Source organism: Scyliorhinus torazame, chromosome 3 (assembly GCF_047496885.1).
Source record: "Scyliorhinus torazame isolate Kashiwa2021f chromosome 3, sScyTor2.1, whole genome shotgun sequence".
Taxonomy (NCBI): domain Eukaryota; kingdom Metazoa; phylum Chordata; class Chondrichthyes; order Carcharhiniformes; family Scyliorhinidae; genus Scyliorhinus; species Scyliorhinus torazame.
Genome location: NC_092709.1, coordinates 314,314,394 through 314,342,136, shown reverse-complemented (window position 1 = coordinate 314,342,136; position 27,743 = coordinate 314,314,394). Strand labels below are relative to the sequence as shown.

At 45.3% G+C, this 27,743-nt stretch overlaps 1 protein-coding gene across 1 annotated transcript in view; it reads left to right on the top strand.

Annotated features, from left to right (window-relative positions):
- The first annotated feature begins 2,396 nt into the window (after positions 1 to 2,396).
- st3gal5 (ST3 beta-galactoside alpha-2,3-sialyltransferase 5) overlaps positions 2,397 to 27,743 on the top strand; it is a 102,583-nt gene continuing 77,236 nt past the window's right edge. The window contains exons 1-2 of the mRNA XM_072497565.1: positions 2,397 to 2,815; positions 25,625 to 25,748. Of these exons, the coding sequence (XP_072353666.1) occupies positions 25,699 to 25,748 (50 nt within the window). The 5' untranslated portion in view covers positions 2,397 to 2,815; positions 25,625 to 25,698. The remainder of the gene's footprint in view (positions 2,816 to 25,624; positions 25,749 to 27,743) is intronic.

Genomic DNA, 27,743 nt, shown 5'->3' with positions numbered 1-27,743 from the left:
AAATCACTGCTATCTTCGCAAGGACAATTAGGGATGGGCAATAAGTGCAAGTCTAGCTTGCCGTGCCCACATCCCATGAAATCATTTTTAAAAATGATGAAAACGTAACTGAGGATCTGGAAAACTAGAGAAAAGCACTGGAAGACACGAGTATGAGTGTCAGTAGGCCAGATTCAAGATATGAACAGTCAGTTTGAGCCTAGGGAATAGGATCAGAGTGAGTGTGTAAAGTTATGGGTGAAGAGCAAGTTATTTCAACTACCTGGGATCACTGGTAGCAGAAGATGAAAGTAAGAAAATGGAAATCAAGCAACTGATTAGCCCTGGTTGGAGTAACTGGAAGAAGCACAGTGGAATGTTATGTGATAGAAAAGTATCGCTCAAAGCGCTAGTATCACTAGGGGCTGTTTAGCACAGGGCTAAATCGCTGGCTTTGAAAGCTGACCAAGGCAGGCCAGCAGCACGTTTCGATTCCTGTAACAGCCTCCCCGAACAGGTGCCGGAATGTGGTGACTAGGGGCTTTTCACAGTAACTTCATTTGAAGCCTACTTGTGACAATAAGCGATTTCCATTTCATTTCATTTTTTCATTTCAAAGGAGGAATCTACAGTACAGCTGTGGGACCAGTCTTGCATATAGTACAAAGGTTTGGGCAATATCAAGAAGAAAGGAACAACAACTGGATACTCATGAGATGCGGCGCTGGATGTGTGGAATTACATGAAAGGACAAATTCAGGAACCAGCAGATCTGGGAACAGTGACGATTATGGGACCATTGAAGCAAGTAGCTGGGAAGATATTGAATATATTGTGACGAGAGAGGAAATATGGTGAGGTGAGTAATGGAGATAGGATGGCCAGGAAGTGGTGGAAGGCTTAAAACCAGATAGAAAAATGTATTAAAAGTAAAATAATAGATGCTGGAAATCTGACAAAAGCCCAGAAAATGATGGATAAACTCAGGTCTGGCACAGTGGTTAGCACTGCTGCCTCACAGTGCCAGGGACCAAGGTTCGATACCGGCCTCTGTGGAGTTTGCACGTTGTCTGCATGGGTTTCCTCCGCGGTTCTGATTTCTTCCCGCAGTCCAAAGATTTGTGTGGATTGGCCACAATCAATATGCGGGGATAGGGCCCACGTTCTTTTGGAGGGTCAGTGCAGACTCGATGGGCTGAATGGCCCCCTTCTGCACTGTAGGGATTCTATCTGCGGAGAGAGAAACACCAGCTTACGTTTTGAGTCCATGTGACCCTTCTGCAGAAGTCCAAATGCTGCCAGACCTGCTGAGATTATCTACCATTTTCTGTCAGAAAAATGTAGGTGTGAGTTAGCAGCAGTGGGATTGGAAAAGAAGGGTGATAGGGGACAGACCTGAAGTAGGATGGAAGGATGGATAGGGCTGCACGGTAGCACAGCTCCAGGGTTGATTCCCGGCTTGGGTCACTCTCTGTGCAGAGTCTGCACATTCTTCCTGTGCTGTTTCCTCCGGGTGCTCCGGTTTCCTCCCAGTCCAAAAATGTGCAGATTAGGTGGATTAGCCTTGCTAAATTGCCCGTAGTGTCCAAAAGGGTTGGGTGGGGTTACTGGGATCGGGTGGAGGTGTGGGCTGGGCAGGGTGCTCTCTCTAAGGGCCGGTGCAGACACGATGGGCCAGAATGGCCTCCTCCTGCACTGTAAATTCTACGATTCTAAGCTGAAAGAAGAAGGGAGTCGAGGTTGATTGGGGACAGACAGGAAAGTGGAGCTACGACCGCATCAGCCACGGTCTTGCTGAACAGCAGAGCAGGCTCGATGGGCGGAATGGCTGCGCCTATTTCTTTTGATCTTATGACGGAAATGGAATGCAGGTTCAGCGCTGCAGTCGTTTTCTTTACCGAGAAACAAAATCTTGCTATTTGGAAATAGCATTCGCCGGTTTCCCCCGCAAGAGAAGGCAGGCAGGCAGCTGGCGGTCTGCAGCTGTGTGGAAGAACTCAGCCGCATGTTCACATGCAGCCTCTGTCCCACGCTCCATCATTCGCTTGGAAACAGTCCTGCCACCACAATAAGAACTAAGTCCTTTCGTTTAAGAATCTCCTATTCGACGTTTCGATTGATTCAGTGATTTACGTCTTAACTGATTGCCGTCGTTCACACACCATCCACCCTCTTTTCTTTTATTCAAACGCCACCGCCGACTCCTCGAGGACCTCGCGCGCACTTCACCCTGCGGCGGTTACCTGCCGTCCCGCCTCCAGCCGCGCGAGCCCCCCTTTAAGACCCGCCCTCTTTCCAACCACCTGAAAGACCCCCACCCCCGTCAACGGAAGGCGGGACTCTTATTGGAGCGAGGAGATGCCAGTCAACAGGAGCGTCACAATCCTCTTTCTGCCCCCCCCCCCCCCCCCCCAATCGGGCGCGCGTGGCTCTCGCTGTCCCTCCCAACAGTGACCGACGGCGGCTATTGTACTTCGAGCACCCACCCCCAGTTTGCTCCGGACGGGAGAGCGCAGGATGGATTGGGAGAAGTTGGTGCTTGCGTTTTTATTTCCAAAGGAGAAGATTATTTATTTATTACTATGAGGGGGGAGGGAGAGAGAAAGGATTCTGATCTTGACGGTGCATGATGTAAAAAAAAAACAAATCACGAGTGTCTCAGCAAGCGGAGGAAATATTTGTTTAAAATCCACCTTTCTCTTCGCTTCTCCCCCACTCAAATGAAATAACGAAGACACGCGAAGAAAATGTCGCCGGGCGACGGATGGCTCGAAGACCGCCGTGTGACTGTTATGTGATGAAGAGGAGACAACGGGAGTGAGCAGAGGCAGCGAAGGTAAGAAAAGGTGGCCGGGAGGTGTGCACAGGCGGCTTGTTCGCGACGAAAGATTGTGGTGAGGGGGGCATTTTATTTTCAAATTGTCTCTTTAAACCTCCCATCACCATGCCCTTTTCCAGGCACGCGTGAACGGATTTGTCACCCAGTTTTTTTTTCGCGCGATTTATTAATTGCCTATTCGTTTTCACACGATCCCGTTGAAAGCAAGAAACGCACGACTTCAAGCCTGGCAGAAAGTGTCAATAGTCACGCGTTTTGTACCCTCTGCTTCTGGAAAAATCTATTTTATTTGTCCACAATCCGAGGGAAAAATGCTGCATTAAGATCAACGCAGTTTCCAGTTTAAAATTTGAGAGAGGATTTATTTTGGGTCGCGAGGGTTGTTACTGTTTTTTTTTTAAAAGCATCCGAAAACAAAGACCGGCTCAGTGTGTTTATCTTTAAAATTCTTCCAGTTTTGTGTCCTTTATTGCTGCAACAAAAAAAATCGAGTCATTTCTTGTACCCCCACCGTCCGTCATACATGGGCTGACTGACCATGCTTTGCAGCCCGGTTGTTCCAAAATTTGCTTTTTAAAAAAAAAATCCTGGAGGCTTTTTATGTACCCTCGTTTGAACAGTAACCAGAAATATCGACAGAGAAGCCTGGCGTCGCAAGCCTTTCTTTCGGGTTGACACTCTTAATTCACTTGTCCTTAAAGAAAAGCCTCCGCTAGTGCCCAATGAACTGTATCGTTTTTAAAATACTGTTCTTGCATTTTAATTTGGCACATTGTTCTTGGCAAAATTAGCAAATTGGCATATACGTATTTCTATCACCGACAATGTGATATGGATGCTGCCTCATCCAGTGTTTTGTAATTTCAATAATTCTTTTTGAGGACCTGCACTTCCTCGCTTGCGACTTGCAACCAGTGTGGTGGGTCTGTTGAAATTTCAGTGAGTATGAAGTACAAACATTAAACACTGTTAGGCTGGAGTCCTGTAGATTGAAAACTTGTGAAATTTGGGCATACTGGCATAGATCAAGGACTTGAGGATTTAGTACTTTTAAGTTGCGGAACTGCTTGGTGATTCGCCCACCCGATTCTGGCAAAAGAACTAAAGCAACCTCTTTGTGGTTCTACAACAGCAGGTTGACGTGCAACAGGTTTGTTTCAATGTCACAATCGAGATTGGACTTTAACCTGTTGTCCCATCGATAGTGACATTGAAACAAACCTGTTGGACTTTAACCTGCTGTTGTAAAACTTCTTACTGTGCTCACCCCAGTCCAATGCTGGCATCTCCACATCTTTGTGGTTCTTGTAGTATTACATTACAGGGCAACCAGCAAAATTAAAGCTGTCTTCATTTATAGCAATGTGGTCTATAACAATAGTATACACCATATTTGCAGTATCCTTCACCTGATGTAGCGTTCTGCTTTTTTCATATTGGGTGTTATGACCAGGTGAGGGATAGACTGGGTTTTCCTCGATTCGCATTCTGTTTGGTTAGAACATAAGTTTTGTCCACAAGCCCAGTAGTAGTGGTAGCTCTGAAGGTGTGGGGACAGTGGCGGCAGCTGAGGGGTTTGGCGGGGGCATCAGTATGGGCACCAATATGCGATAACCACCGGTTCGCTCGGGGGGTGGGGGGCTGGACGGGGGGTTTCAGAGATGGCAGCAGGCAGGAATCGAGAGATTTGGGGATCTCTTTCATGATGAGGGTTTTATGAGTTTGGAGGAGCTGGAGGAGGAGTTTAAGTTGCCAGGTGGGAATGGGATCCGGTACCTGCAAGTGAGGGATTTTGTACGGAAGCAGTTCTCGAGCTTTCCACAAAGGGGGTTACAAGGCAAGATGATGTTGAAAACAGGAGTTGGGGAGGGGAAGGTCTCTGAGATCTATAAGGAACTGATGGAGTGGGAGGGAGCCCCAAAAGGGGAGGTGAAGAGTTTGGGGGGGGGGGGGGGGAGTTGGAGGCTGAGTTTTGGGAGGAGGTCCTGCGGAGAGTGAACGCAACCTCATTGTGTGCCAGGCTCAGCCTGATCCAATTCCAGGTGGTCCACCGGGCTCATATGACTAGCCCGGATGAGCAGGTTCTTCGAGGAGGTGGAGGACCAGTGTGGGCGTTGTGGGGGAAGTCGTGCAAATCATGTTCACATGTTCTGGGCGTGTCCGAGGCTGAGGGGCTTTTGGCAGGGATTCGTGGATGTCACGTCAGAGGTCCTGCAAGGGAGGGTGGTGCCGAGTCCAGAGGTGGCGAACATTTGAGTGTCAGAAGACCCGGGAGCCCAGGGGGTGAGAAAGGCGACGTTTTGGCCTTTGCTTCACTGGGGGCCCAGAGACGGATTTTACTGAGATGGAGGATCTCGGAGCCTCCGAAGCCGGGGGTTTGGGTTAGCGTCATGGCGGGGTGTGTGAGGCTTGAGAAAATTAAATTTGCTTTGAGGGGTTCGCCCGGAGGTAGCAGCCAATAAGGGTAGGAAAATCAATGGCGGGAGTGCTGACCGTGTGTCGTTATAAGCCATGTTGGTTGGGGTTTGTGTTTGGGGGAGATTAAGGTTATTTTTGTTGTGTGTTCTGTTGGATGTTATTGTTGAAAAGTGTTAAAATTATAAATTCCTCTAAAATATTCCTCTAAAATAAAAAAGAGCATAAGTTTTGAATTTTAAAAAGGATGCTGTGCTGCCAATTCAGTATGTACTTGACTGTAAGTTTCTCAGAATTAAGCCAAACAGATTTCCTTGAGTTAAACGCAAAGGGTTAGTTTTATTATGCTATAACCCACGCAAGCAAAAATATTAAAAAGTTAATGTATAACTACGTCCTACTTGTGCAGCACAGTTAGCACTATGGCTTCACCGCATCAGGGTCCCAGGTTCGATTCCCGGCTTGGGTGACTGTGTGCAGAGTCTGCACGTTCTCCCTCTTTCTGCGTGGGTTTCCTCCCACCAAGTCCCGAAAGACGTGCTGCTAGGTAATTTGGACATTCTGAATTCTCCCTCTGTGTACTCGAACAGGTGCTGGAATGTGGCGACTAGGGGCTTTTCACAGTAACGTCATTGCAGTATTAATGTAAGTCGACTTGTGACCGTAAAGATTCTTATAAAATTATTGTTATACTGCCCACTGACAGGCACTCAAACATCAAACATGTCGAAAAAACACAACTTTACAAGTTGAAGTGCAGATTTTTTTAAAAAAGGGAATAAATATTCGCTATCTGGAGGTGTTGGTTCTTCAGCTGAGGCAGTTTGTTTAGTCGTGGCTGATGTGACCCCTTTTCTTCTGGAAACGTAGTTGTTGAAATCCAATGGATTTCAATAGTTTTGTTTCTGCTATAGAATGTATAGAATGTCACATGATCACTCCATGTCAGTTGGGTATCCTAAAAGGGAGTTAGTTGACAGCTCATGTGTGCCACTGCTCCACTTAGACACTGATAACCAAGGTGATACATTTTTTATGTTCCAGTAATTAACTCCTCAATGGTTCATTCATTCATTTGGATGCAATAGGAAACTTTTCTCATCTCCAGGGAAGTCCTCACCTCTGGGGCTTCCATAGACCTATCCATGAAATGGAATGTTGCCGCAGAGATACAAATTGGCAGCCATTTTAAGTCAGTCTCTTTGTTTCTGTAAAATGTCCCTTTTAAAAGTTCAGTGTGCAAAACCAGCTCCGGAGATATCAAATTATTTACGGAAAGCACATTTTTGTGACATTGGACCCCTAAGGAAATATGCATATCTATATAGTCAGAATTTATTTTTACAGAAAATACAGCTAGGATTAATTCTGATTTGATTTATTCATGGACAAAAATTGCCCAATGTACTGAGTTTGTTGAAAAAGCATTTGATCTACGTGACCACCAGAATGGATATTTTTCAACTTGCCATTATCAATATGATGTAATTTGCTCATCTTTCTCAAACTGTCACCTGAGCTTTTTGCAGGTTGGTTGACCGTCAATATCAAATGGATCAGAAGGTGTGGCACGAGGATGTTATATTATTACGAATAGCTCGTCACTCTCCACTCGACAGCACAAATGCATCTGCAATTTTTTTTTCAAAGCCGCTCTGATAATATCAACACAGCACATTTAATGCTTCATAAAAGGCTTGTTGCCTGGCCTAACCTGTTTGTATCACTAAAATACTCAAGAGGTACTTTAACAACATTTAACAACAGCATATATGACAATATAAGTAATGTTGTTTAGCTGTGAAGAATTGAAATATTTGAGAATGTACATTAACTGACAAACTACTGCTGCATCTATAATGTTTGAGACTAAATGTGCCACTATTTCAACTAACATCCACATCTCCACATTTAGTCTTCCACCCTATTGTTCTGACTAAAACTAGGCCTCTGCAGCTTTCCTCCATTTCCTTACCCTGAGCTTTGTCTTTCTCTCCTATCTCCCCACCTGCTCTGTCCAAACTAATTTTTCCCATAAACACACACCGCTTATTCCCTCAACCCTATTTCTGCTAATCTGCTGAGATTACAATTTTCCTGTTGGATATTGTAAACAGCTCTCTCACTTTAGGTACTAACCCATCTCTTTAAATCTGCCATTATCACCACTCCAAAAAAAACCCAACGTTTGACACCACCATCCTTTTAAACTACCATCTCCTCTGATCTCGCGTTCCTGGTCTTGAATGTTTTATTGGTCCTAAATCTGTGCCAAATTTTCCTGGGGCTCCATGTTTGAATCCCAGCAATCTGGCATCTGTCCCTGCAGCACTCCTCCTGAAGTCACAAATTATGTCCCATGTGACTGTGACAAAGGTAAACTATTCTCCTCCTTCTCAACCTGTCTGCTGCCTTTGACACAGCTGACCAGTCTATTCTCTTTAGCAGTAGAGTACCAAGCAGCATATAGAATCTACAAGAGGAAATGAGAGGTAAAGTAAATATGAGAATAGATTATCGACTGATGAAATGACTCAACCGTTGATTTTATGTTTATAAAAGAGAGGTGTCCACTGGGACTGGAAAAGAGGTGGGAGGCAGTGGACAGGACTCTTTTCCCCTATAACCATATTCAGTGCTACTTCCACCGTCTTCTGAGGTAGAGAGTTCCAAATGTTGTGCAAACTTCTTGAGAGAAAAAGTTTCTTCCCATTGACTCCTAATTTGAAATGATGGCCCCTGGAATCACCCAAAGAGGAAACAACCTTTCCACATCCACCTTGTCAAGTCCATTCAGAATCTTGTATACATCAAGCAAGTCATCGCTTCTCTAATCTCATGGAAACGAGCCCAGTCTTTCCAACCTTTCCTCGTAAGGCAACCCGCTCATTCCAGGTATCAATCTAGTAAACCTCAAATGCATTTACATCCATCCTTAGACCGAAAATGCATACCGTATTTGAAATTCAGTCTCACCAATGTACCATATAACTTTTATGTTCAATTTCTCTTGTAATAAACCATAGTATTTCATTAGCTGCTTTGCTTATGTGCTGTGCCTGAGTAAATCGGCGTGATCGCGGAGCACTCCGCGTGGCAGGGGGCCCATTGACAGAGGCCTGCCCAGCGATCCTACGCTCCCGACCGACCGAGTTCCCGACGGCTTGGTTCTAACCACCGGTCGGGGTGCTCGCGTGGCCGCGGCCGTCCTGGTGGGGGTCGGGGGGATCGGACACGGGGGGCCTTCTAGGCTGCTGGGGTTAATATCCGCGCAGTCAGATCCTCTGGTGCGCGGCCGATTTGGGGGGGGGGGTGGATTCTAAGTTTTCAGCCTGCGTCCACGGTCCGTGTCAAAGATATGCAGGTTAGGTGGATTGGCCATGTTAAATTGCCCTTAGTGTCCAAAATTGCCCTTGGCTTTGGGTGGGGTTACTGGGTTATGGGGATAGGCTGGAGGTGTGGGTTTGGGTAAAGAACAAAGAACAAAGAAACGTACAGCACAGGAACAGGCCCTTCGGCCCTCCAAGCCCGTGCCGACCATACTGCCCGACTAAACTACAATCTTCTACACTTCCTGGGTCCGTATCCTTCTATTCCCATCCTATTCATATATTTGTCAAGATGCCCCTTAAATGTCCCTATCGTCCCTGCCTCCACTACCTCCTCCGGTAGTGAGTTCCAGGCACCCACTACCCTCTGCGTAAAAAACTTGCCTCGTACATCTACTCTAAACTTTGCCCCTCTCACCTTAAACCTATGCCCCCTAGTAATTGACCCCTCTACCCTGGGGAAAAGCCTCTGACTATCCACTCTGTCTATGCCCCTCATAATTTTGTATACCTCTATCAGGTCGCCCCTCAACCTCCTTCGTTCCAGTGAGAACAAACCGAGTTTATTCAATCGCTCCTCATAGCTTATGCCCTCCATACCAGGCAACATTCTGGTAAATCTCTTCTGCACCCTCTCTAAAGCCTCCACTTCCTTCTGGTAGTGTGGCGACCAGAATTGAACACTATACTCCAAGTGTGGCCTAACTAAGGTTCTATACAGCTGCAACATGACTTGCCAATTCTTATACTCAATGCCCCGGCCAATGAAGGCAAGCATGCCGTATGCCTTCTTGACTACCTTCTCCACCTGTGTAGCCCCTTTCAATGACCTGTGGACCTGTACTCCTAGATCTCTTTGACTTTCAATACTCTTGAGGGTTCTACCATTCACTGTATATTCCCTACCTGCATTAGCCCTTCCAAAATGCATTACCTCACATTTGTCCAGGTTAAACTCCATCTGCCATCTCTCCGCCCAAGTCTCCAGACAATCTAAATCCTGCTGTATCCTCAGACAGTCCTCATCGCTATCCGCAATTCCACCAACCTTTGTGTAGGGTGCTCTTTCCATGAGCCGGTGCAGACCCGATGGGCTGAATGGCCTCCTTCTGTAAATTATATTCTATTGTAAATTGCCCCTTAATTGGGGGTGGTGGGGAAAATTGGGTACTTTAATTTTAAAAAATGTTTTCTTATTTTTAGAATACAAAAGTTTCCCTCTGGGATTTGGTTTGCTCGGCAATTAACATCTGGTGTGGCCAAAACACTTTATTAATAGGTACAACTCCTACTCCCACATGGCTGTTCACAGTCTACTCTTGCTCCTAATTCATAAGCTCGTATGTAATTCCAAAGAAGGTGCAAAATGGAGAGTTTTGAATAGGAGTATGTACTCAAATTTTTGAAGATGGCAGGATAAGTTGAGAGGTTTGGAGTTTTGTGTTGAATTATAAGAGGGATGTCAAGGACTTGAAGAGGTGACAGAAGAGATTTTTTAGAATGGTACCAGGGATAATAATAATCGCTTATTGTCACAAGTAGGCTTCAATGAAGTTACTGTGAAAAGCCACATTCCGGCGCCCGTTCGGGGAGGCCGGTACGGGAATTGAACCCGCGCTGCTGGCATTGTTCTGCATTACAAGCCAGCTGTTTAGCCCACTGTGCTAAACCAACCCCTTGATTAGGATGAGGAACTGGAAGAGACTGAATAAAGCTAGGCTTGCCTTCCTTAGAGAACAAAAGGTTAAGTTTTGAGCTACGTTAGCAGGTGAAATAACTAAGTGGGAACTAGAGAATAAGGCCATTAAGACTAACTGGAAAAGCAGGCAGGGAGAGGTGCTTGCTGCAGGGAGGATGAGCAAACTGACCACAGTACCGTGGTACATGGAGCCTTTCAAGTGGGGGGGGAAGAGAGAAGAGAAAAGAAATGTAGTTGTAATCGGGGATAGTATAGTTAGGGGCATTGTAGGTTAAAATCCAACAGGTTTGTTTGGAGTCACTAGCTTTCAGAGCGCAGCTCCTTCATCAGATGAGTCGCCTGAGTGCACACACCTGATGAAGGAGCTGCGCTCTGAAAGCTAGTGACTCCAAACAAACCTGTTGGACTTTAACTTGGTGTTGTAAGACTTCTTACTGTGCCCACCTGATTCCAACACCGGCACCTCCCCATCATGGCTACCATCGACTGTTCCTCTGTGACCAGGATCGAGAATCCCGAAGGTTGTGTTACCGACCTGATGCTCGGGTTCAGGATATCTCATCTGAGCTGCAGAGGAACCTCCAGAGTGGGAGGGTAAATATCCAGTTGAAATGGTCCACGTTGGTACCGACGACATAAGTAGAACAAGGACAGAGATTCTGCTAAGCGGGTATGAACAGCTAGGAGCTAAATTAAAAAGCAGAACCAAGGGCGCAATTCTCCACTCCCGCGCCGGTTGGGAGAATCGTCTGGGTCGCCAAATTTTCCCGCGCCGCCGGTCCGACGCCCTCCTGCGATTGTCCCAAGCGGCGAGAACGGCCCCGTCGAGTTCCGCGCGGCGCAGGCCAGAGTATCGCCCGAGACACCCAAAGTGGCGATTCTCCGGCACCCCTGCTATTCTCAGGCCTGGATGGGCCGAACGGCCAGCCCAAAACGGCGGGTTACCCCCGGCGCCGTCCACACCTGGTCGCTGCCGGCGGGAACAGCGTGGGAATGCTGGGGGGCGGCCTGCAGGGCGGGGGGGTGGGCCTGAAATGGAGTGTGGCCCGCGATTGGTGCCCACCGATCGTCGGGCTGTCCGCTCTGAAGGAGGACCTCCTTTCTTCCGCTTCCCGCAAGATCTTCTTGCGGGACGGACTCTGAGACGACGGCAACCACGCATGCGCAGGTTGGCGCCGGCCACCCCGCGCATGCGCGGGTGACGCCAGTTATGCGGCGCCGGCCGCGTCATGTATGCGGCGCCGCCTTTACGCGGCGCCAAGGCCTGGCGCGCGTAAATGACGCGGCGCCGCTCCTAGCCCATTATCAGGCCCTGAATCGGTCGGGACAGGGGCCGTTTCGCACCGTCGTGAACCTCGACGGCGTTCATGACGGTGTGAACACTCTGCCTCCATTTCGGAGAATCCCGCCCCAAAATGGTAATAATCTCTGGATTACTACCTGAGTCATGAGCTATTAGCATTGGATCAATAGGGTAAATGCATGGATCAAAGATTGGTGTGGGAGAAATGGGTTTGAATTCATGGGATATTGGCACCAGTACCAGGGGCTGGTTTAGCACAGTGGGCTAAACAGCTGTCTTGCAATGCAGAACAAGGCCAGCAGCGCGGGTTCAATAACCGTACCAGCCTCCCCGAACAGGCGCGGAATGTGGCGACCAGGGGCTTTTCACAGTAACTTCATTGAAGCCTACTTGTGATAATAAGTGATTATTATTATTATTACTAGGGGAAGAGGGGACCTATTCCAAAGGGATGGTCTTCATCTGAATCATGCAGCGACCAGAGTCTTAATGAATCAAGCAACTAGGGCAGTAGATGGGGCTTTCAACTAAATGGGGTGGGGGGGGGGGTTCAGATGTAGGGGAAACTAGAAAACCCAATTTAATGGAGGAGACAAGAGAGCAGGTTAACAATGTGGTGGATGGTTACCAGAAAACAAAACTGAGGGACAGAACCGGTGACTGTCTTTATGCACCAAGGAATTATAATAATCTTTATTGTCACAAGTAAGTTTACATTAACACTGCAAAGAATTTATTGTGAAAAGCCCCTAGTCGCCACATTTTGGCGCCTGTTCGGGTACACGGAGGGAGAATTCAGAATGTCCAAATTACCTAACAGCACGTCTTTCGTAACTTGTGGGAGGAAATCGGAGCACCCAGAGGAAACCCATGCAGACACAGAGAGAACGTGCAGACTCCGCACAGACAGTGACCCAAGCCTGGAATCGAACCTGAGACCCTGGCGATGTGAAGCAACAGTGCTAACCACTGTGCTACCAGGCTGCCTGCATGGTATACAAGAGTTTTATAGTATATAAAAGAATTATAGAAAAGTAGGGAAATCTAACATTAAAACAAATTTAAAAGCTTTGTATCTAAATGCAAAAAGCATTCGTAAAAAAATTAATGAGCTAACGGCGCAAATAGAAACAAAAGGTTATGACGTGGTTACAGGGAGACCAGGTCCGGGAATTGAATATCCAAGGGTGCGTAGTATTTTGGAAAGATAGGGTGAAAGGAAAAGGAGGTGGTCTAGCCCTGCTGGTGAGGAAAGGGATCAGTGCTGTAATGAGAAATGACGTAAGCACTGGAGATCAGGATGTCTAATCCATCTGGGTAGAATTAAGAAATAACAAAGGGAAGAAGTCCTTGGTAGGTGCAATCCAAAGGTCCCCAAACAGTAGTTCTGCAAAGGGGCACAGTATAAACCAGGAAATACTGGGGACTTGCAAGAAAGGTACGGTAATAATAATGGGTGATTTTAATATGTACATAGACTGGAGGAATCGTATTGGCAAAGATAGCCTGGAGGCAGAGTTCATTGAATGCATTAGAAATTGTTTCCTGGAACAGTATGTTGGGGAATCAAATAGGGAGGAGGCTACTCTGGATTTCATATTTTGGAATGAGAAGGGATTAATTAATGAGCTCATAGTTAAGGATCCACTAGGGTGTAGTGACCATAGTATGGTAGAATTCACAATTCACTTTTGGGGGCGGGAGTGGAGTCCCACACTAGTTTCTGGAATTAAGCAAAGGAAATTACATAGGCTTGAGGTCAGATTTGGCCCATATAGACTGGGCAGGAAGGCTAAAAGGTAGGACAGCTGATGAGCAGTGGCAGTTGTTAAAGGAGATACTCAATTCCTCACAACTAAAATATATCCCAGTGAGGAAGAAAGATGGGAAGAGGGGTACAAAAAATCCATGGCTAAACAAGGAGGTCAAGGACATTATAAAGACAAATATTAAGTTTTATCATATTGCAAAGGCCAGTGGCAGACTAGAAGATTGGGAAAATTTCAAACAAGCAAAGGGATACTAAAAAAGTAATTATAAAAAAAAAAAGCTACGGTAAATTACCAAAAATAAACTGGCACAAAACATCAAAAAGGAGAGCAAAAGCTTCTACAGGTACATAAAAAGGAAGAGAGTCACCAAGGTGAATGTTGGCCCCTTGGAAGATGAAACTGGTGAGATAATACAACAACTTCAGATTATTAGCTCTACCCCACCTCGACCCGTTTATTTTTATCCCATTTTATTTTAACTTTTTTACCCTTTCTTTCTTGTCTTTCTTTAACCATCTTATTCAGCTTTCGTTACCCTTTTTCCCCTTTGCTTCCCCCTTCCCCTCTCCCCACATCTACATCGGTCACAGTTTACCCTCTGATAGTTTCTCTGCAGTTTGGCCTTTCACACCTTTTGTTCTCTCTGGGGACTGCCACACTCTTTCCCCTTGCTTTCTGTGGCTATTAGCACCCCGTTTCTCTGGGTTTCTGTGGCTATGACTCATCTTTCATTCTCACTCCACAGTATAAATATTTCCCACTTTCTCTGTCTTTAGCTTTGACAAAGGGTCACCTGGACTCGAAACGTTAGCTCTTTTCTCTCCCTACACATGCTGCCAGACCTGCTGAGATTTTCCAGCATTTTCTTTTTGGTTTCTGATTCCAGCATCCGCAGTAATTTGCTTTTATTTAGTCTGTGAGATAGCTCTCCCAACTTTGACACAAGCCCCCAGATGTTGGTAAGGAGAACGTTGCAGAGTCGACAGGGCTGCATCTGCCGTTGTCATTTCCGGTGCCTGGTTCAATGCCGGGTGGTCCGTCCGGTTTCTTTTATTTTTGTGTTTTTGTAATGGTTGTATACAACTGAGTGGCTTGCTGGGCCATTTAAGGGGGCATTTAAGAATCAACCACATTGCTGTGGGTTTGCAGTCACATGTAGGCCAGACCAGGTAAGGATGGCAAATTTCCAACCCTAATTGACATTAGTGAACCAGATAGGTTTTTACGACAATCGACAATGGTTTCACGATCATCATTAGACTTTTAATCCCAGATATTTTATTGAGTTTAAATTCCATCACCTGCCGTGATGTTCGAACCCGGGCCCCCTGATAATTATTCTGGGTCTCTGGATTACTAGCCGAGCGACAATACCACTATGCCATTGCCTCCCCTAAATTGCCTACTCCCGCTCTTAGATGATGTGTTCTAGGGAGGAGATGTTCTGGCTGATTTCGCAATCCAGCTCTTGGCATGTAACATTGTAGGTAGTAGATGATAGAATGGCAGAGCAGACTTGATGGGCCGAAAGGCCTAATTCTGCTCCTATATCTTATGAACTTATGTGAGAAGTAAAAGAATGACCAGGGTGAGGTTAGGGCCGGTCAAGCACAGTAGTAGGAACTTGTGCATGGAGTCCGAACAGATAGGAGAGGCGTTGAATGAATACTTTTCTTCAGTGTTCACCAAGGAGAGGGGCTATGTTTTTGAGGATGAGAGTGTGATACAGGCGGGTAGGCTGGAGGAAGTACATATTCTGAGGGAAGACGTATTAGCAATTTTGAAAACCCTGAGGGTCGACAAGTCCCCTGGGCCAGATGGGATATATCCTAGGATTCTTTGGGAGGCAAGGGATGAGATTGCAGAGCCTTTGGCTTTGATCTTTGGGTCCTCACTGTCCACGAGGATAGTGCCAGAGGACTGGAGAGTGGCGAATGTTGTTCCTCTGTTCAAGAAAAGGAATAGGAATGACCCTGGTAATTATAGGCCGGTTAGTCTTTCTTCGGTGGTCGGTAAGTTAATGGAAAGGGTCCTGGGTGATAGGATTAATGACCATTTGGAAAGATGCAGCTTAATCTGGGATAGTCGACACGGATTCGTGAAGGGTAAGTCTTGTCTCACAAATTTGATTTAATTCTTTGAGGAGGTAACTAAGTGTGTAGATGAAGGTAGAGCAGTTGGATGTCGTATACATGGATTTCAGTAAGGCGTTTGATAAGGTTCCCCATGGTCGGCTCATGAAGAAAGTAAGGAAGCATGGGATAGAGGGAAATCTGGCCAATTGGATAAGTAACTGGCTTTCACATAGAAGACAGAGGGTGGTGTATGGATGGAAAATTTTCAGACTGGAGACCAGTTACCAGCGGTGTACCACAGGGCTCAGTGCTGGGTCCTCTGCTATTTGTGAATTTTATAAATGACTTGGAGGAGGAGGTTGAAGGGTGGGTCAATAAATTTGCTGATGACACCAAGATTGGTGGAGTAATAGATGAGGTGGAGGGCTGTTGTAGGCTGCAAAGAGACATTGATAGGATGCAGAGCAGGGCCAAAAAATGGCAAATGGAGTTTAACGATTCATTTTGGTAGAAAAAATTTGAATGCGGATTACAGGGTCAATGGCAGGGTTCTGAGGAATGTGGAGGTACACCGAGATCTTGGGGTTCATGTCCACAGATCTTTGAAGGTTGCCACTCAAGTGGATTGGAAAGGGTGCAAAGGAGATTTACCAGGATGCTGCCTGGATTGGAGGGTAGGTCTTATGAGGAAATGTTGAGGGAGCTAGGGCTTTTCTCATTGCAGCGAAGGAGGTTGAGAGGCGACTTAATAGAGGTTTATAAGCTGATGAGGGGGATAGATAGAGTGGACGTTCAGAGACTATTTCCTCGGGTGGATGTAGCTGTTACAAGGGGGCAGAACTATAAGGTTTTGGGTGGGAAATATAGGAGGGATGTCCGAGGTAGGTTCTTTACTCAGAGTGGTTAGAGTGAGGCCTGCTGTGATAGTGGAGTCGGACACTTTAGGAACTTTCAAGCAGTTATTGGGATAGGCACATGGAGCACACCAGAATGACAGGGAGTGGATAGCTTGATCTTGGTTTCGGACAAAGCTCGACACAACATCGAGGGCCGAAGGGCCTGTTCTGTGCTGTACTGTTCTTTGTTCTATGAAACATAATGGGACTGGTAGTCAGAAACAGTGCCTTTGTTTCGATGAACAGAGCTTATTAGTACTTGGAACTATGATGTTGTTGCTATTACAGAGACTTGGTTGCGGGAAGGACAAGATTGGCAGCTGAATGTTCCTGGATTTGGATGCTTCAGGCAGGATAGAGGGGGGTGTCAAAGGGGTGGGGGAGTTGCATTACTGGTTAAGGAGAATATCAGTACTGCGGAAGAACACCTCAGAGTGCTTGTGCAGCAAGGCAATATGGGTAGAGTTCAGGAACAGGAAGGGTGCAAAATGTTGGGGGATTGCGACAGGCCTCCCAACAGCTAGTGGGAGATAGAGGAGCAGATATGTAGACAGTTTTGGAAAAATGTAAAAGCATCAGCATTGTTGTGGTGGGTGATAGTAACTTGCCCTATGATGTGGAGATGCTGGCGCTGGACTGGGGTAGGTACAGTAAGAAGTCTCTCAACAGCAGGTTCAAGTCCAACAGGTTTATTTGAAATCACAAACTTTCGGAGTGCTACTCCTTCAGGTGAAGTCGGGTCAAGTCGGCTTCTTCACCTGATGAAGGAGGAGCTCTCCAAAAGCTGTGATTTCAAATAAACCTGTTTGACTTTAACCTGATGTTATGAGACTTCTTGCTATATTGACTGAGACTCGCTTAGCGCTAGAGGCATGGATGGGGCAGAGTTTGTAAGGAGCATCCAGGAGGGTTTCTTGAAACAATATGTAAATAGCCGACTAAGGAAGGGGGCGTACTGGACCTGGTATTGGCGAATGAGCCTGGCCAGGAGGTCGAAGTTTCAGTAGGGATAGCATTTTGTGAACAATGTAATAAAAATAATGTTTGTGTTACAAGTGGGCTCACATTAACACTGCAATGAAGTTATTGTGAAAATCCCGTAGTCTCCACACTGGTGCCTGTTCGGGTACACCAAGGGCGAATTCATAATGTCCAATACGCCTAACAAGCATGTCTTTCGGGACTTGTGGGAGGAAACCGGAGCATCCGGTGGAAACCCATGTAGACACGGGGAGAACGTGCAGACTCTGCACACAGTGACCCAAGCCGGGAATTGAACCCGGATCACTGGTGCTGTGAAGCAACAGTGCTAACTACTGTGCTATCGTGCCGCCCATGGTACTTGTGGATAAGGATAAGAGTAGTACTCGGGTGAAGAAGCTAAATTGGGGGAAGGCTTATTACAATAATATTAGGCAGGAACGGAATAATTTGGATCTAGGCGACTGAGAGTAAATCAACATCTCGCACGTGGGAGTCAGTTGATTAGAATTCAGGATCGGCATGTTCCTGTGAGGATGAAGGATAAATATGACCAGTTTCGGGAACCTTGGATATCGAGAGAAATTGTGAACCTAGTCAAAACTAAAAAGGAAGTATTCTTAAGGTCTAGAGGGTGGAGAACAGAATCCTTGAAGAATATAAAGGAAGCAGGAAGGAACTTAAACAAGGAGGCGGGAGAGCTAAAAGGGGTCATGAAAAGTCCTTGGCTAACAGGATTAAGGAGAATCTCAAGGCATTTTATATGTATAGAAACGGCAAGAGGGTAGCCAGGGAAAGGGTTGGCCCACTTGAGGACAGAGGAACAAATCTATGTATGTGAAGGAATCTATAATTTATGGGATCTTAACCTGTCGAACTACACCAAGTTTGGGGGAAGCTTAGTTGATGAATCAAGTCCTGGCGCAATACGACAAGTTGTAAGATTTGTACTATTTCTGGACTATGCCAAGTTGTTCGATTCCTTGTATTATTCGACTGTTAAAGTTGAAGGAATTTATATTATCTCTGCTATTCGGTTATCAGTAGCACTTTGCGAATACTGGAACTCGGCAGAAATTTGCAGTTAAAACTTCTCAGGTGCCAAAAGGAATTGTTTTATTTGTAGTTGCTTGATTACAATTTGAAAGTCATTTAAAAGGCAATTCGTAGACAATTCGAAGCTTTCAGATAATTACAGGCATTATCTTTCTTTGCTTAGGCAGACAGCTCGAAAGTAACTTTTAAAAGGTCAAAGTCTGGCAATGAAACATGAAGAGATAGAGAAAGCTAATCTTCAGCTAAACTCAAACTCAAAGTCAAAAGTGGACTAACATCACTGACACAGACTGTTAGACTGACAGAACCCCCAAAAGACATCTCTAAAATGGAGACTATAAAGGACAAAACTGACTAAACTAACAGAAAGACAACACAAAGACATCTCCTCAACACCCCCCCCCAAAGACAATACAGCACAACACCCCAAAGACAGCACAACAACACACTAAAATGGCGGGTGGAAACTTTTCAGTTATACACTTTCATATCTGTCTTAAGTCATCTAATCACCCCCCAATATAATCCTAATTGGTTTGGGTTAGACTCAAACACACTTGATTTGATGGCAAGCCGTCCATCTTCAATGTGCAACATCAGCTTTTTAATTGTTTCATGTCTACATGTTATGGAATGTGATATTTTGTTAATCTTTTAGCTGGCTTGGCTAATGTAACAATTGAGACTTCATATCGAGAATATATATATATATGATTCAATGCTCTTACAAACTGCATTGGACTCTTGCCACCTAATTGCCATGGAACTCAGTCCTTGGCCTTGACAATTAGCACAAGCAGTGTCAAATTGTCTTGCAACTGTGCTGCTATAATCTTATAATGGAATTTTATGCTGTTTCATGTATCATATTGAAGTCCTGAATTTATGTATGCTGAAATTCTCATTTTTAAAAATGAGTACTTAAACAGCTATCTTTTACCTATACTAGTTGTATTTGAAATACCTGGCTTTTACACTTGAGGACAGAGGAACAAATCTATGCATGGAGCCAGTGGAAATGGGTGAGGTAATAAATGAGTACTTTGCATCAGTATTCACCAAAGAGAAGGACTTGGTGGATGATGAGTCTAGGGAAGGGTGTGTAGATAGTCTGGGTTATATTGATATCAAAAAGGAGGTGTTGGGTGTCTTAAACATTAAGGTAGATAAGTCTCCAGGACCTAATGGGATCTACCCCAGAGCACCGAGGGAGGAAATTGCTGGGGCCTGGGCAGAAATCTTTGTATTCTCATTGGCTACAGATGAGATCCCACTGGACTGGAAAATATCCAATGTTCCTTTATTTAAGAAGGGTAGCAGGAAATTATTATTTTTTATATAAATTAGAGTGCCCAATAATTTTTTTCCAAATTAAGGGACAATTTAGCGTGGCTAATGCACCTACCCTGCACATTTGAGGGTTGTGGGGGTGAGACTCATGCAGACACGGGGAGGTAGCAGGAAATTATAGGTCAGTGAGTTTTACACGGTGGTCGGAAATTATTGGAGAGGGTTCTTAGGGACAGGATTTACTCACATTTGGAAACAAATGGACTTATTAGCGATAGGCTGCATGGTTTTGTGAAGGGAAGGTAGTGTCTCATTAACACGATTGAGTATTTTGAGGAAGTGAAGATGATTGAAGCAAGGACAGTGGTTGTAGTTTACACTGACTTAAAACTTTTGAGAGTTCCTACCTCTACCACCCTTTCAGGCAGTGAGTTCCAGATTCCAACCACCCTCCTGAGCGAAAAGGTTTTCCTCACATCTCCTCTAAACATCCTGACCATTACCTAAATCTATGCCATCTGGTTATTGATCCTCTGCTAAGGGGAAAAGTTCCTTCCTAACAACACCCCTCATAATTTTATACACCTCAATCAGGTTAGTCCCCCCCCCCCCCCCCCCCCCCCCCCCCACACCTCAGTCTTCTCTGCTCCAAAGAAAACAACCCCAGCCAATCCAGTCTCTCTTGATAGCTGAAATGCTCTAACCCAGGCAACATCCGAGGTAGTCCTACATTAATAAGTTGGACATTAGTTGCCAAGCTCAGTTATAACCTCATGACAATTCTACCTCTTGTCACATCTTACTTTGCTTAATTTGGAAGTTGGGGAGCCTTTGACAAGGTCCCTCATGGTAGACTAGTACAAAAGGTGAAGTCACACGGGATCAGGGGTGAACTGGCAAGGTGGATACAGAACTGGCTAGGCCATAGAAGGCAGAGGGTAGCAATGGAGGGATGCTTTTCTAATTGGAGGGCTGTGACCAGTGGTGTTCCACAGGGATCAGTGCTGGGACCTTTGCTCTTTGTAGTATATATAAATGATTTGGAGGAAAATGTAACTGGTCTGATTAGTAAGTTTGCAGACGACACAAAGGTTGGTGGAATTGCGGATAGCGATGAGGACTGTCTGAGGATACAGCAGGATTTAGATTGTCTGGAGACTTGGGCGGAGAGATGGCAGATGGAGTTTAACCTGGACAAATGTGAGGTAATGCATTTTGGAAGGGCTAATGCAGGTAGGGAATATACAGTGAATGGTAGAACCCTCAAGAGTATTGAAAGTCAAAGAGATCTAGGAGTACAGGTCCACAGATCACTGAAAGGGGCTACACAGGTGGAGAAGGTAGTCAAGAAGGCATACGGCATGCTTGCCTTCATTGGCCGGGGCATTGAGTATAAGAATTGGCAAGTCATGTTGCAGCTGTATAGAACCTTAGTTAGGCCACACTTGGAGTATAGTGTTCAATTCTGGTCGCCACACTACCAGAAGGATGTGGAGGCTTTAGAGAGGGTGCAGAAGAGATTTACCAGAATGTTGCCTGGTATGGAGGGCATAAGCTATGAGGAGCGATTGAATAAACTCGGTTTGTTCTCACTGGAACGAAGGAGGTTGAGGGGCGACCTGATAGAGGTATACAAAATTATGAGGGGCATAGACAGAGTGGATAGTCAGAGGCTTTTCCCCAGGGTAGAGGGGTCAATTACTAGGGGGCATAGGTTTAAGGTGAGAGGGGCAAAGTTTAGAGTAGATGTACGAGGCAAGTTTTTTACGCAGAGGGTAGTGGGTGCCTGGAACTCACTACCGGAGGAGGTAGTGGAGGCAGGGACGATAGGGACATTTAAGGGGCATCTTGACAAATATATGAATAGGATGGGAATAGAAGGATACGGACCCAGGAAGTGTAGAAGATTGTAGTTTAGTCGGGCAGTATGGTCGGCACGGGCTTGGAGGGCCGAAGGGCCTGTTCCTGTGCTGTACATTTCTTTGTTCTTTGTTCTTTGTTGGTGGAGTGGTATTGTCGCTGGACTAATAATCCAGAGACCCAGAATCATGCTCTGGGGATCTGGGTACGAATCCCGCCATGACAGATGGTGAATTTTGAATTTGACAGAAAAAACATTGAATTCAAAGTCTAAAGATGATCATGAAACCCTTGTGAAGTGTCATAAAAACCCACCTGTTTCACTAGTGTCCTTTAGGGAAGGAAATCTGATGTCCTTACCTGGTGTGGCCTACATGTGACTCCAGATCCACAGCAATGTGGTTGACTCTTAAAATGCCCTCGGACGGACAATAAATGCTGCCCAGCCAGCGATGCCCATATCCCATGAACGAATAAAAAATAAATAACCAGATGGATGAATTGTGCTGGAGGAAACATGGATCAGGAAATGTAATACATTGATTTAAGTTGATTCTTTACTGCACTGATATGGTATCAGAAATGTTGAACTGTCCTATGTGACATGGAGCTCTAGCCTCCCCACCCCATGGAGAAAGATTTTATTAGTGTGTGAAGTTGGGTGGGTGCGTTTTTACATTTAAGAATTTCTCAATCCAAACCGCACTCATGGTATTCCTGGTACCAGAATAATTACAGCAGCTGGATATGGTTGTCGCTAGAATTAAGATTCAAAGTTGTCCCTTGCAAATGCTATTGGCGCTGCAAGGTACCTTTTATCTCGTGACAAGTCTGGACTGTCTGCCTGCTGGCAGAAGGTATGTGGCTGTTGGCAATTATCTTAAATTTGTGTGCTCGGGTAGTGGAAATAAATAAATGTCTCCTTGTAATTGTAAACACTTACTAAATCCCTCTTAACCTTCTCTTTAAGGAAATGAATCCTTGTTTCTCCAGCCTCTCCACAATTTTTTTTGTTCCACATTTAGAGTACGCAATTTTTTATTTTGCCAGTAAGGGGCAATTTAGCGTGGCGAATTCACCTACCCTACACATCTTTTTGGGTTGTGGGGGTGAGACCCACTCAGACACCGGGTGAATGTGAAAACTCTACATGGACAACGGGCCTGGATCGAATCCGGGTCCTCTGAAGCAGCAATGCTAACTACTGCACCACCGTGCAGCCCATCAGCCTCTCCACATAACTGGAATTTCTCATCCTTGATTTCATTCTGGTAAATCTCCTCTACTCCTTCTCCAAACTTAACAGGCTTCATGATTAGAGGTAACAAACATACATAAGTGTTACAGCAGCAGCTGAGCTGAGGAGAAATGTCGTGTCCGCGTGGGACACTTGAGGACAATTTAGCATGGCCAATCCACCTAACCAGCACATCTTTGGACTGTGGGAGGAAACTGGAGCACCCGGAGGAAACCCACGCAGACACGGGGAGAACGTGCAGACTCCGCACAGACAGTGATCCAAGCCCGGAATCGAACCTGGGACCCTGGAGCTGTGAAGCAATTGTGCTAACCACTGTGCTGCCGTGCTGCCCTTTTAGAACAAATTATAAATATTTCTATAAGATCCCCCCCCCCCGCCCCGCAATATCCTTGTAAATTCCAACCAGTACAGTCCCAGTCTACTCAACCTGTCCTCGTAATCAAACTCACTGGCTTCTTCTAGTGTCACTGACAACTTTATGCTCTGAGAAAATAAAATCCCTCTTGCAGCAATAATAGTGCCCTAGATGGGAAAACAAACCGATTTATAAATTGTTATCCTCTTGTGTTACTGCTAGTAAAAAAAGAAAGTGGTTTTTGGCTCTCGCAGCTGTGATGTTGATGCATATGTGAGTAGCAAACTGATCATTGTTGCAGCTGGAACCTATAACAAGACTAGAAGGAGTCTGAAAGAATATGATGTGCTTTACTCTTGAGCTTTTGGATTGGATTTGTTCATTATCACATGTACCGAGGGGCTGGTATAGCACAGGGCTAAATCGTTGGCTTTGAAAGCAGACCAAGGTAGGCCAGCAGCATGGTTCAATTCCCATACCAGCCTCCCCGAACAGGCGCCGGAATGTGGCGACTAGGGGCTTTTCACAGTAACTTCATTTGAAGCCTACTTGTGACAATAAGCGATTTTTCATTTCATTACAGTGAAAAGTATTTTTCTGCAAGCAGCTCAAACAGATCATTTAGTACATGAAAAAGAAAATACATAAAAGGGTAACGCCAGGTCCACAATGTAAATACATAGACAGCGGCATCGGGTGAAGCAGACAGGAGTGTAGTACTAATCAGGTCAGTCCATAAGAGGGTCGTTTAGTAGTCTGGTAACAGCGGGGATGAAGCTGTTTTTGAATCTGATCATGCGTGTTCTCAGACTTTTGTATCTCCTGCCCAATGGAAGAAGTTGGAAGAGTGAGTAAGCCGGGTGGAAAGGTCTTTGATTATGCTGCCCGTTTTCCCCAGGCAGCGGGAGGTGTAGCCGGGTGGAAAGTCTTTGATTATGCTGCGGATTATGCTGCCCGCTTTCCCCAGGCAGCGGGAGGTGTAGATGGAGTCAATGGATGGGAGGCAGGTTCGTGTGATGGACTGGGCTGTGTTCACGACTCTCTGAAGTTTCTTGTGGTCTTGGGCCGAGCAGTTGCCATACCAGGCTGTGATGCAGCCAGTTAGGATGCTTTCTATGATGCATCTGTAAAAGTTGGTAAGAGTCAGTGTGGCCATGCCGAATTTCCTTAGTTTGCTGAGGAAGTATAGGCGCTGTTGTGCTTTCTTGGTGGTAGTCAACGTGGGTGGACGAGGACAGATCTCTGGTGATGTGTACTCCTAGAAATTTGAAGCTGTCAACCATCTCCACCTCGGCTCCTTTGATGTAGACAGGGTCTTTAGTTTAATAACCAGCTCTTTAGTTTTGCTGGCATTGAGGGATAGATTGTTGTCATCGCACCACTCCACTTGGTTCTCTATCACCCTCCTGTATTCTGACTCGTCGTTATTCGACATCCGACCCACTATGGTTGTGTCGTCAGCAAACGTGTAGGTGGAGTTGGAACCAAATTTTGCCAGGCAGTCATGTGTGTAGAGGAAGTATAGCCAGGTCTAAGTACACAGCCTTGTGGGGCCCTGTTATTAAGGACTATTGTAGAGGAGGTACTGTTGTTTATTCTTTCTGACCCACAGACCATAATCAGTAAGTCTATAATCTTTAGCTTTAGTATTGTAGCACTTAGAACCTGCGGGCCACAGCAATCCTTCAACAAATGAGAGGTGAGTGAGACTTTAAATAAAGAGCTTGTTTTCCTTTACCAGAGACAATTTGTATATGACTATAGCAATTTTCATGATGAATTGCTTGTATTGTACTTCATTTTGCTGGATAGTTTGATGCTTGATCTTTTTGGTTAACTCTATTCAAATTTTTAAAACTGGGGCTTCCTCCAGGGTGGAGAAGACACAACATTTAAAAAAAAATTGAGAGTATCCAATTCATTTTTTTCCCCCCAATTAAGGGGCCAATCCACCTACCCTGCACACCTTTGGGTTGTGGGAGCGAAACCCATGCAAACACTGGGAGAATGTGTAAACTCCACATGGATAGTGACCCAGAGCTGGGACCGAACCTGGCACCTCGGTGCCGTGAGGCAGCTGTGCTAACCACTGTGCTACCGTGCTGCCCCGAGAAGTCGCAACATTAACAGTAAAGATCACATTCTCAGAAAGTATGAAGCTCATTAAGAATGTGCTATTTTGGTGCAGACATACATTCATGAGTTGACTTATATTCAAGAAAGTTTCACACTTGCTGGAATTATAATATATCACTAGTTCCACTGAAAATGATTGATATTCCGATTTGATGCAATAAGTTTCATATTCTGACAAATATGATAGAACTCAATTATTATAGTGATTGGCAAATCTTTGTAGCCACGTTGGCTGTGACTGTAAGCATTTCAGGAATTGTGCCAAGCTGTATTCCAGATGTTGAAATTGATTTCAGATCTTGAAATCTGTTACAAGGGACAAGCTGTGGGAAAACAAAACCGTTCTTGTGTCTTATAATTTATTTGTTTTCTTTGCAGCTGTTCGTGTTTGAAATCTTCCTGGACCACTGAAATATTACTATCCATACAATTTTCTGTAAGAACAGCTGCCAATGACTGGAAAAATGAGGAAAGCTAAACTGACCTTCAAAGGAGCTCTAAAGTAAGATATGTATATTTGGCAATCCAATTTAACACCACCCTCTAACCTAAAATTGTTAGCAGAAATATTTTGTGGATAAAAGCAAATTTTACTTGTTTGTAAAGAATACCTCTGCAACTAAAAAGCAATAAGGGGGGGTGAAGATGAATTATGAGTGTAAGCTAGCTAGTAATATAAAAGAAGATGGGAAGAGTTTTCAATATATAAAAGGTAAGAGAGAGGCAAAAATAGACATTGGACAACTGGAGGCTGGAGAAGTAATAATTGGAAACAAAGAAATGGCAGAGGAACTGAATAGTTACTTGGCATCAGTTTTCATGGTGGAAGGCACCAGTGGGATGTCAGGGATCCAGGAGAATCGGGGCAGAGGTGAGTGCAGTGACCATCACTAAGGAGAAGGTTCTGGGGAAACTGAAATGTCTGAAGGTGGATAAATCACCTGGACTGGATGGACTACACTCCAGGGTTCTAAAAGTGATGGCTGAGGATTTTGTGGAGTCATTGTGGTGATTTTGCAGGTATCATTGGAGGTAGGAAGGGTCCCAGAGGACTGGAAGGTGGCTAATGTGACACTGCTGTTTAAGAAGGGAGGGAGGCAGAAGACGGGGAATTATAAGCCAGTTAGCCTGACTTTGGTCATTGGTAAGATTTTAGAGTCCATTATTAAAGATGAGATAGCGGAGTACATGGAAGTGCATAATAAAATAGGACTGAGTTAGTATGGCTTTGTCAAAGGGAGGTCATGTCTGACAAATCTATTAGAATTCTTTGAGGAGGTAACAAGGAAGTTAGACAAAGGAGAACCTGGACGTCATTCATTTGGATTTCCAGAAGGTCTTTGACATGGTGCCTGGAGACTGTTAAATAAGTTTAAGAGCCCATGGTGTTACGGGTACGATCCTGGCATGGATAGAGGATTGGCTGAGTGGCAGAAGGCAGATAAAGGGGTCTTTTTCAGGATGGCAGCTGGTGACTAGTGGTGTGCCTTGGGTCGGTTCTGGGACCACAACTTTTCACAATATACATTAACGATTTGGAAGAAGGAACTGAAGGCACTGTTAAGTTTGCAGATAATATGAAGATATGTAGAGGGACAGGTAGTATTGAGGAAGCAGGGGGGCTGCAGAAGGATTTGGACAGGCAAGGGGAATGGGCAAAGAAGATGGAATACAATGTGGAAAAGTGAGAGGTTATGCACTTTGGAAGGAGGAATGAAGGCATAGACTATGCAGAGATTATTTTCTAAATGAGGGAAATGCTTAGGAAATCAGAAGCACAAAGGGATTTGGGAGTCCTTATTCATGATTCCCTTAAGGTTAATGTGCAGGTTCAGGCAGCAGTTAGGAAGGCAAATGCAATGTTAGTATTCATGTCGAGAGGGCTTGTACAAGACAAGGGATGTACTTCTGAGGCTGTATAAGGCTCTGATCAGACCCATTTGGAATATTGTGAGCAGTTTTGGGCCCCGTATCTAAGGAAGGATGTGCTGGCCTTGGAAAAGGGCCAGAGGAGGTTCACAAGAATGATCCCTGGAATGAAGAGCTTGTATGAGGAACGGTTGAGGACTCTTGGGTCTGTACTCTTTGGAGTTTCGAAGGATGAGGGTGGGTCTTATTGAAATTTACAGGATACTCCGAGGCCTGGATAGGGTGGACGTGGAGAGGATGTTTCCACTAGTAGGACAAACTGGAACCAGAGGGCACAATCTCCGATTAAAGGGACGATCCTTCAAAACCGAGATGAGGAGGAATTTCTTCAGCCAGAGGGGTGGTGAATCTGTGGAACTCTTTGCCGCAGAAGGCTGTGGAGGCCAAATCACTGAATGTCTTTTAAGAAAGAGATAGATAGGTTCGTAATTAATAAGGGGATCAAGGGTTATGGGGAAAAGGCAGGAGAATGGGGATGAGGAAAATATCAGCCATGATTGAGTGGCGGAGCAGACCCAATGGTCTGAGTGGCCTACCACTTGTAGGTTTTCTCCCCCCCCACCCCCAC